Source organism: Lytechinus variegatus, chromosome 19 (assembly GCF_018143015.1).
Source record: "Lytechinus variegatus isolate NC3 chromosome 19, Lvar_3.0, whole genome shotgun sequence".
Lineage (NCBI taxonomy): Eukaryota > Metazoa > Echinodermata > Echinoidea > Temnopleuroida > Toxopneustidae > Lytechinus > Lytechinus variegatus.
In genome coordinates, this window is record NC_054758.1 from 18,778,604 (window position 1) to 18,790,179 (window position 11,576).

Sequence of the window (11,576 nt, forward strand, 5' to 3'; positions counted from 1 at the left end):
CAAGTGAACCAAAGATTAATTCCTCCCTGAACACGTGTACCTAACATTGTTCAATACTATATGGTTTAGTCAAGTTGGTTCTTATTGTCAAATCTGTAAAAAATGAAATATTGGATAATCCAAACAAAAAACAAAAGAAATAGTGAGTGAGGGACATCATCGACTGGCTCATTTGCTTGTCTCTGAGTTGTGCACATCACTGTTTTGTGCAAAATAATTTAAAATTCCATAACTTTCTTAATTTACATCCGATTTTGATGAAATTTTCAGCATTATGCTAGTTTGATTTTTCAATATTTATTCCAATAAACATTTTTCTTGGGTGGACTTGACCTTTAAAGCTCTGTGTGGAATATTTTGTAGAGTAGCATTTTTGGTAGCTGTGGGAGGTGGTAAATTTGTACAGAATGTGTGAACCTTTAAACCCTTGGCTTGAAGCCAAGAGTGTTGCCATACTAACAATATCAAATCAATACAGCTGAATGATGGAGACTTATTAAACACAAATGAAGGAATCCTTTGAACTAGTTCATTCAATCAAATAAGCCAGTTCGTAGTTCCTTTCTGCGCATGATCAAAAGATTCTACTCATGATCAGAAGAAGGTCATTTGTACTAAAGTGACATGGTGCTTTAAAATCTAATGAGATAAGCACCAACTTTGATGTCTTGATTATTCATATATTCTTTTGAATTGTCGTTTTCATTTGCATCCACAAAAAACAACAATGCTTCCACGAACGACTGATATTTCACAGTTTGTCAAGTACATTGTGCAACATACTAAGATATCATATGCATTCAAAGTAGGAATGTAACAAATACCTTCAAGTGTTCATTGGTGTGCTATTCTAGTCACCTGGGGGGTGTTTCACAAAGATTTAAGTATGACTTAGAGTCGCACTTAAATGCCGAGTTGCGTACGGTATGAAAGGCTTGACCGCATTGGTCAGATCGTGCCATGAGGACGCGCACTACCGCGTATCTATCAATAAGATTGCGCGTTGCATATCATGTACGCGTCGGCATTTAAGTGCGACCTAAGTCATACTTAAATCTTTGTGAAACACCCCCCTGGTCTATTCAATTTCTTCATCCTGCTATGTAAGGCAAGCTTACGTAATATCTTGCTCTGAAATCTGCCTTCATGATGAAAGAAATGAAAGGTCATTTGACCAAAATTGCCCATGAAGTAACTACGAACTGGTCTATTGGCAGAAACTACTTTGAATGTTGTCTTAGATTTGTTACGGTGTTTAGGATCTGAATGAACCAGATCAGTGGAACCATTCCAGAAATTAAGTATGAATGGGGTCTTAGGTTTTTGACCGTATTGAGCAACAGAACAATGAATTGATTCAGTGGAACTGGGTCAAGAAAGTGATCAAGAAAGTGAGTGTGAATTAGGTCTTAGCTTTGTGACAGTATTGAGCAACAGAAGAATGAATAAAATTAGTGGAACCGGTTCCAGAAATTAAGTATGAATGGAGTCTTAGATTTGCGACAATATTGCGCACCAGAAGAATGAATCGAATCAGTGGAAGCAGGTCAAGGAAGTGAGTGTGAATGGGGAATTAGATTTGTGACAGAATCGAGCAACAGAACAATGAATTGATTCAGTGGAACTGGGTCAGGAAAGTGATCAAGAAAGTGAGTGTGAATGTGAATGAGGTCTTTGATTTGTGATGGTATTGAGCAGCGGAAGAATGAATTAATTCAGTGGAACCTGTGTCAGAAATTGTGTGTGAATAGGGTCTTAGGTTAGTGGCGGTATTGAGCAACAGAAGAACGCATCGATTCAGTGGAACTGGGTGAAGAAAGTGAGTGTGAATGAGTTCTTAGCTTTGTGACAGAATTGAGCAACAGAAGAATGAATCAAATTAGTGGAACTGGTTCCAGAAGGTGAGTGTGAATGGGGTCTTAGCTTTGTGACAGTATTGAGCAACAGAAGAAGGAATCAAATCAGCGGTACTGGGTCAAGAAAATGAATGTGAATGGGGTCATGGGTTTGTGATGTTATTGAGGAGCTGAATGAATCGATGAGTGGGACTGGTTCCAGAAAATAAGTGTGAAATGGGTCTTAGATTTGTGACAAAAGCGAGGAACTGAATCTAGGGTAATGGAGTATGAAATAAGTTAGTAATAAAATATTCAGAACTTGTTTCTAAAGGCTTATTGAAAACCTCATGTGGAACAAATGTCACGCAAACATCAATTTTGAAAAAAAAAACTCATGTAGAGAAATAGGAAATTTCTCTGACTTCAGAATGTTTTATTTAAATATAAAAACCATATTTTTTCCCTCAAAAGTGCAGTCTCGGGATATTTGCTTGTGGCGGGGCTGCTAGATGATCTAAAAAGTATCTTGTTTCTCTTCCAATGTTCAGTATTTACCAAGATTCAGGTTTTTTTTTCCTTATTCGTGTATTCAACACAGTTCACGTTTTTTGGCTATATTTAGATCTTGAGTAGATGTAAAACTACCCATACACATAATTCATATTTTCTGGGTATGGGTCTAGATCTCATGGGATTGGCGTTTTGAAAAAGTGATTCATAAGTTACGAGTGACTTAACAAACGACTGGTGATTCTTTCATATGTAGTAAATGATATACATTAAATCTTCTTTGGTGTAGATGTAGAGCTGAAGAAAGGATCACCAGTCGTTTGTAAAGTTGCTTGTGACTTACAACAGCTTTATGAAACACTCATCAGGATATGTAAACGCTGCAGGGCCCTACTTCGTCCTCTTTGGCTGTTAAGGCAACCGCACACCTTGACGATTGGTCTGCGACCTTTCAGAATAAAATGTAGTAGAATATTGAGACTTGGAATATCTTACAGTGTAATGTTCTAGATCATCGTACGAATCTGTGACTATACTATCATCATTCTTAGAATAAAAGCGAATTTAATTTCTAGTCGTAGTGATGTCATAGCAGTCGTACGATTGGCTACGATTTGAAACTAATTTGGCCTTTACTCCAAAATAAAGGCTTGTAATCTTTCAAAATGGTTACATGTATATTGGTATTCTATCAATTAATTTTAACCTCAAATAAAATGATATGTTCCACTCACATTTTCAGAAAATGAGTAAAATGCGATTTGTTCCAAAATCGGATCGCAAACAGTCGTAAGGTGTGTGGTGGTCTTTATTGATAGAGGAGAGTTATCTTTCCCAAAGCTATCATAGAGGGCCTGACTCCCTAATTCCCTAACAAAGTGCTAATCCTTACTCCATATCAAGGTTAGCCCTAGACATCACTCGTATCTGATTGATAAATGTCTAAACTGAATAACACACACACATTTTCTCAACTGTTTTTCCCATACAGGTTTTGCCTCGGTTTTGCCCGCCGACTCAGCCTACGTAACTATCATCCGAGATCCTGGCACCATGTTCGAGTCCACTTACACCTACCTTCAGTATCAGCACAGGTACGGTGTCCCACTAACCACCTTCCTGGAGAACCCGAGCAGCTACTACGAACCCAACGGTGGCAAAAACCATGCCAAAGACTCCATGCTCTACGATCTCGGGCTGGAGGAGCAGTTCAAGACCAACGCCGCAGAAGTCGACCGGAAAATCCAGCGCATCTCCACCGAGTTTGACCTGGTGATGATGACAGAGCACTTCTCCGAGTCCCTGATACTCCTCAAAGATCTCATGTGTTGGGACTTCCAGGATATCGCTTACTTCAAGATGAACGCCCGCAGCCCTTCATCAGTGAAAAGCGTCAGTGAGGAGACCATGAAGAAGATCAGGAAATGGAATGACGGTGACACAAAACTTTATAACTTCTTCAATAGGACATTCTGGGACAAGGTTCAGGCCTTCGGGGAGGAACGTATGCGCAGGGAAGTCGCCAAACTCGAAGATATGAACAAGATGATGAAGGATCGCTGCATCGACAAAGTGATCACCAATGACCAACATGTGTGGCACCCGTCAGGTATCGCAGTAGAAAGCTTCAAGTTGAAACCTTCAGTAGAACATGATGAAGACTGCCAGATGATGGCCAAAACAGAGCTTCCTTTTACTGCCTATGTCAGACAAAGGCAGCTCGCTAAGTACTTTGGGCACAAAGCGCCTGTGCTTTGATGACAGCTGAAATAAACAAATCAAACCATGACATGGATATGAATGTATTGTTTTTTTAGAAGTATAATGCCTTGCAATATGACAGCCACTTTTGCTGAATGATGTCATTATTCTGTTATCATTCTTGAATGGTATATAGGGGTTTTGTCCTAGAACCTTAGAAAGTGATGTTAGATCCGCCTGTTGACATACATGTAGTGGGGGACGTCATTTTAATGCACTGCGCTTACTTTGTCTGTCACATCCTGTCCCGCATTCCCCATCTAAGTCAAGAACATGATAAAAGAAGTGTCTGAAATCTTGCAAGAACTTAATTTTGCGTGATGTCATTGCTAGCCGAATTCTCTTAGCGGTACGTGCCAAGTGCGAATTTTGAGGCTTTTCATGTGCAGTCATTGGAGTCACTCGACTAAGCTGATAATCATGTTGGAATCATCATAGTTATTTCTTTTGCTATTCTTGCTTTTGTTGACCAGTGGCAGACAAATATGATTACTGGTTCAAACCAAGCTGATGTTATTTTACTATTATCCATTACCGAGGCTGTCCGTAGAAGTATTTCATGAACTGTTGAAAGCTACTGAAATCCTTGCAAGCCATTGGCAGAAAGCACATTTTTATCCCAATATATATATAAAGAGGCATTATTTATTAATGAGGCTGTCTTTGGAAGAGCATTTCACGAAGCATCTTCTCAGCAATCTTCCCTGAAATCTGTTGTAAGCTACTGAAATCCTTGCTCGTGATTGGCCGAGAGCAGAATTGCCCGGGGAAGTCACTGCCAGTGTGGCTCATGAAATGCTCATCATGTATTATTGCTGAAGATTTGTAGCCAGGTGGCATGTACATGACGTTGAGGTTTATGTTGGTTCACCAAAGCAGGGTCCTGTATTATAAGGCATGGTGATTGATCGTAGGTCTAATTTTTACGATTGATTGCATTGAATATTGCGTATGATCAATCGCACAAATCCGCTTCCATGAAACCATTGTTTCAATTGATGGATTCATAGCCACATTTCCAAAAGCCCCTTCATGAATGAGGACCAAATTATACTTTGCTTCAAGTTGTAAATTTTCCTTATCCTGCCCGATATTGTGACATTTTTCTGAATAGAAAATTAGAGTCTAGAGAACTATACTCATTAGCCAAGGGACTGCCATTTGTAATAGATGGCCAATGTTTTAAAGCAATAAAGATTTTTAAAATGAGATGCAATTGTAGCATTAACATAGAAGAATTTGACTATGTAGGCATCTACTTGTATACATGTACATGTAGAGCACTGTAAGAGTGTTTAAAGTGGGAATTCCTCTTTTCATGATATATGTAGATGCTTATTTAACTTATTTGATATTTATTTTGAAAGCAATAATGGTTTATGGCGATTTCTTTAATATTTTGGGCGAACAGGAATAAGTTATGGATTCATTCTTGTGTATTAAATCTGAAACAGGAGTGAACCGACCGCTAGGTATTGAACCCAATGCTAAAAAAGGACTACATGTATTTGCTAGTTAAGGGCATTGTTCAGTATTAAGGCAACCAATTCACGACCATGCCCCATGCACAACCAAAAATTCTAGATTTCTCTAACTATGGAAATTCCAATACAAATATATCCTTGCTCTAATCATAGAATACCTTGTCAACTATTTTCTACATTTAAATACATGTACTAAATAAAGCAAGGTTTTGCAAGTTATGGGGCTTTCTTATTACTTTATTTAGGGGGCTAAATCACTCTCGGGCCCCATGTATATTGGAAAGTGCCCCATTTTGATATCCAAAATCATATTTCTTTAACCATGAAAATATCAACTCAAATTGCTCTAAGAACCAAAAGGTAAAATATATAAATACCAAATAATCTGAGGGTCCCTCTTCCACATTTGCATACTATGGGTGTGTTTATGCTTCCATTGCGAGGACAGAATCAGCATTTTCAAACGTCGATTCAAAACGCCGATCGTAAACATGGTTCTGGGAGTGCTGTTTATGCTTAACTTTTCAGAGGCGAAATCACGATCTCCAGCTGGCTTTGCATTGTAATTTTCATTGAGCAGGAAAGCGAGGTCAAATTTGGCACGCCTTTTTTCGAAAGTTTTTTTTTGAGTGTTGTTATTACATGGAGATAACATGGAGCAATGTGACTGTATTTGCCCGCGGATTTTCATCTCACTGGAAGCATGTACCAAGTGACGTCATTTAAACACGTTTACGATCGTGGTTCTGTTTATACATGTACTTCCCCAGAAAGCCTGATTCTGGTCAAATGACGTTTACAAACGCACCTTTTTGTGAGTTTACGATCGGCGTTTAGAAACAGCATTTGAATGAAAGTAAGCATGGACACAACCTTGTTTGGACTAATCACGTTTGGAAACGCTGATTCTGGCCTGAAAAGTGGAAGCATAAACACGGCCTAAATCACACTCGGGCCCTCCTGTATCTTAAAAATTTTTCGTACATGTAAATAAATCTAGATTCTGCAGCAGCTTCACAAGTGGCAATATGCTTGATTGGACATTATGTATTATGAAAACCTTTTTTTATATTCCTTTTCATATTTATTTGAATATTATTTATACAACCCAAAATTCAAGACTCTACGATTTTCAGAGTGAAGCTCTCGGAAGGGTTTTGAATTGGGTGATTATTGTCAGAAGCTAGCATATTCTAGCATTTTGTTTTATGATAAACTGTTTTAGATTCATTTTCTACGTATTTTAATATTTTCAATGCCAAATAAAACAAGAAAATTCAGAGTGCACCTAATGGAAGGGTTCTGAATTGGGCATTTCTTATCAGAAGCATACTTTGATATTGTGTATTATTTATTTCCTTTTGATATTCAAATGAATTCAATTATCATACAACTTGAAATTAAAAGTTCAGGCAATATTTAGGGTGAACCTCAACATTGCTGTCACAAGCACACTCTAATATTACATATTATAACAAAGTTTTACAGATTATTTTTCATATCTATTTTACTATTATAATGCAAAATTCCAGATTCTACAATTTTCAGAATGAACTCAAGAAATGTTTTTTAATTGGGCGATTGTTGTCAGACTCTTAACAAGACTTATGATAATAAACTATTATTGATTCTTTTTTCATACATGTATTTGAAAAAAATTATTTTTCAATGCAAAATTGACAATTTAATTGATTTCAGTTTTGAATTGAGCAATCAATGTCAAGACTATACTCTATCATCATCTTCAAAACATGCTGATATATAATAGTAGTAATAATGATTATTGAAAATAATAATACTTATTTTTTATATAGTGCAAATTAGCGCTCTAAATAGGTAGAACGAGAGAAAAAAAGAAAGAGAAAGAACAAAAAGAAAAAAAATCATATTTTGTGGGTTATATAATTGTAAATCACTTTTGTTTGTATATTTATGTTCTAAATTGTTAATTGCTGTGATATGGATTTCATGAAATGCGCTATATAAGACTCAATTACTATTATTATAATTATTATTGAACCTTAATACATAATTATACAAATTTTGAGACTTCATTTGGAAAATTTAATAATGCATCAGTAGTACATGTAGTAGGAAAATTTGAATATATCTTGCTGAAGCATTCTTCCTAAATGCATCCCACTTCCGTGCATGTACAATGTACGTTGCCTTGGCGACATTGATTTGTTTTGCAAGGAACATCAGTTACATCTTGGTATGGCGATATATTTATTGTATTAATCTACTATATATGTATGTCTCTATGGTGATGTATATGTACACACGCATCAAGCTCTGGCGGCAACAAAGGGCTCCACTGAAAACTAATCAATGTCATTGAATTTCCCACTGAACATGTTTTTATAGGAAGAATTCTTCAGCTTTAATTAATTTCCGTTCTTTGAGATGGCCAAGGTCAACATTTGATAAGTCTGCATATGTCTGTTTATTAGAGTAATGTTTACCGTGAGGCATATTATTTCTATTCATTTCATTTATTTTGTTGGTTTCATTTTCTACTAAGCATAGCTATGAACACAGTGATGAACTGTCGAAGCAGAAGGATTAGGATTGAAACATGTTTACTCCTTGGCAATTATTTGTCTTAAATACTCAATGTCACGTGAGACAAACTTGGGATTCTCTGTCCCGAAATGCAATAGCAAGTGGGGGAAGAGATTCCGTCCATGCGGGGTCCTCGCTGTGGAATTCTTTTTCCCACAAGAGATCAGCAAAAGCCATTTTATGGAAATGTTTAATAGCAAACTACATGTAAAACTATCAGCCAGTATGTAAAATAATTTTCTATCCTTATTTATTTATTTTTTCATATCACTTGTGGGCCCAGAAGGGTGAGGTGTTTCACAAAGATGTAAGTATGACTTTAAATAAGTCGCACTTAAGGGCTGGCGTGTACATGATATGCAACTCGCAATCTTATTGATAAATACGCAGTAGTGCGCGTCCTCATGACACGATCCGACTAATGCGGTCAAGCCTTTCATACCGTACACAGCTCGATATATAAGTACGACTCTAATTCATCCTTAACTATTTGTGAAACGCCTCCCGGGACATTTTACTTGATATGGAATTGGCACCCTATATTGTATAAATTACATTATCAACATTTCCAGTATCTAATCTAAAGGGCATTTTATATAGTGCCTTTTCCTTTGTTTACAAAGCACTGCACACTTCTCTGGACATGTAATATTGTGACAGCAATTTCTCGGACCAGGTGAGTGTTTCATAAAGCTGTTCGTAAGATACGAATGACTTTACGCACGACTGGTGATCCTTTCTTCTGCTATGTGATATCCCTATGTAATTGAGTTATGACCCAAGAACAGGTTCCAGTCATGCGTAAACTTGTTCGTAACTTTACGAGCAGCTTTATGAAACACCCACCAGATTGTGCAAACATGTAATGTAGCTCTTCCAAGTCGACCTTCTCCAAAGATGAACCATCATACATTGTCCGAAAAGATTTGCCTAAGGCACAGTTAACTGTAATTCCATCCATCTAACGTAGTATATTTTGTGTGCAATCTTCCATTCTCTGCCAAATAAGGAAGAACAAAAGGGGAATAAAACCCCTTTGTGTTTGCGTTTTAATAACCTATTAATGCCAAAGACATCTCTGAAACGTGCTGATATATGGACAATAGAAGAGAAGTGTGCTGAAGTATTGACTTTTTGCTGGTTTTATTTTTCATGTATTTTTTGATCCTCTGACTTATCTGTGTTGAATTAAAAATTTTGATCTGTAACATTTGAACCGACTAACTCCAAGGTTCATGTGGTCACGATTCACAGCTACATGTAGTTTGGGGCTTGTAACACATAGCCTAGCAATCATTGTAGACTGTTTACTTTTAACGATTGATTGCATTGACTACAATGTACTATTAATCGTGAAAAATCAAGTGTACAATTAATCGCTAACTTTTGCATAACAGGACCCAGGATTTTGTTATGTGGGGGCGTCATGGTCTAGTGGTTATGACTCCCGTCTTTCAATCTGAGGGACGTGGGTTCGACTCCCAGCCATGGCGTGTTTTCCTTCAGCAAGAAATTTACCCACATTGTGCTGCACTCAACCCAGGTGAGGAGAATGATTACCTGGTAAGAATTTATTCCTTGAAATGCTAGCTGCTTTGCTGAAGCCAAGGAAGTCCTGCAGCATTACTGTAGAACATTAAGAGACTTATGAACAATAAGGGTTAAGCGATATATCATCAAGTATTATTATTTGTCATTATTCTTGAATAGAGGAAAGTATGAGTGACTTCATGGAAGGCCAGAATAGACGCTTGTAGGATTATAAGTTTTACAGATTATTTTATAAATGTATTTAAAACATTTTTTTTGTTTGATGTAGTTGAAAAAAGATGATCTTGGTAAATGTAAAGCAGAGGTGCTGTCTACACCATCATGTATGAACAGAGGCTGAGGAAATTTGGATTACGTATTTGGGATTTGAACCCAGGTCCCTGTGTTCCAATGCCCGGACACTTGTCCACAGGGCCACTCCAATGTAGTCAAAATGTATACAGTGTAGTCAAACCTGTATATTGTAGCCACCCATGGGAAACACAATAAAAAAATGGCCACTGTAGAGAGGTGATCTTTATAGACGGGTAGTAAAACATTTTCCTTTCAAATGGGAGAGGATTTGGGTGGCCACTAAAGACAGGTTGCTCATTGTCACTGTAGACAGATGCACAACAAAAACTCAGCTGTTGATTTAACACCAGTCCACAATCACCAAAGAAGTGTTAACACCAGTTTCCTTCCAGATAGTTGTTTATACAACACCAATTAGTATTACAACAGCTTCGGTTTGATTGCACACTGGTGTTGTTTCAATACTTCTCTGGTGTGGACATATGTAGATTCCGGGCTGGTGTTAAATCAACACCGGAGTTTTTGCAGTGTATATGTCCATACCAGAGAAGTGTTAAACAACACTAGTTTCCTTTTGGTCTAACACCAGATAGTTGTTTATACAACACCAATTAGTATTACAACAGCTTCGGTTTGATTACACACTGGTGTTGTTCCAATACTTCTCTGGTGTGGACATATATAGATTCTGGGCTGGTGTTAAATCAACACCGGAGTTTTTGCAGTGTGGTTTCTGTTACAGTAATAGAACTGTACTCAAGGGAAGTTAAACGTAAAAGAAAGTAGTTGCAGCAAACATTTATTTCATGAGAAGTTCTTACAGTCAAGGTTAATTGTCACCATATTATCATAGATCTAGATCTGATACGTTAATGTAGACCTATCTTTGTGTAATCATGAAATTTTTGCTCAAAATCGGTAATACTGATGATCACTAACACCGAAAAGCATATGTTGGATAGTGTATTGACATTGCTTGGAAAAATACCTGACATTTGATTGAAATCTGTGATGATTTTGCTAATTTCTCAGCAATTGCGCATTTTCTTCCATAGCCATCTGGCACCTATTTTTTTTTATCTTTACTGTATGTACAAACACTTAGGTGGTAATTTCATTGGATTCTGTTCAAACTCGTTTTGAAGTCGTTATCACAACTGGTATTTAACCATTCATCCCGCATTAAGAATAATGCGCCTATATAGTTTTTTGCAGGAGTTTCTCCATTTGTTGTAAAGTCGAAATGAATTTACAATACATAAACATAATCCTAGTACGACATGAAAGCACATTTCAATGTGACAAATTTATAAGAGTTATAACAAAAATTTAGACATGAATACAATTTAAGGATGAGACTAAGTAGTGAAAAACAATGCAGTGGCAAACTATATAAGCAAAATAAATGCTTAGCAGTCATATTGTATCGAGAGTGTATACAGTCAAGTAATGATACTTGAGATAGATTGAGCTATTTGTCTGATTACCCAGTTCAATTTATGTTGAAAGGTATCTTTATTGCCATCATAAATCAATCGTGGCATATTTTTTTTCCATGCTTGTATGCTGAAAG

General features: G+C 36.9%; 1 protein-coding gene across 1 annotated transcript in view; it reads left to right on the forward strand.

Moving 5' to 3' along the window:
* LOC121406161 (galactosylceramide sulfotransferase-like) overlaps positions 1-5,273 on the forward strand; it is a 40,738-nt gene extending 35,465 nt beyond the window's left edge. The window contains exon 4 of the mRNA XM_041597180.1: positions 3,340-5,273. Coding sequence (XP_041453114.1) covers positions 3,340-4,106 — 767 coding nt within the window. The 3' untranslated portion in view covers positions 4,107-5,273. The remainder of the gene's footprint in view (positions 1-3,339) is intronic.
* The last annotated feature ends 6,303 nt before the right edge of the window (positions 5,274-11,576 follow it).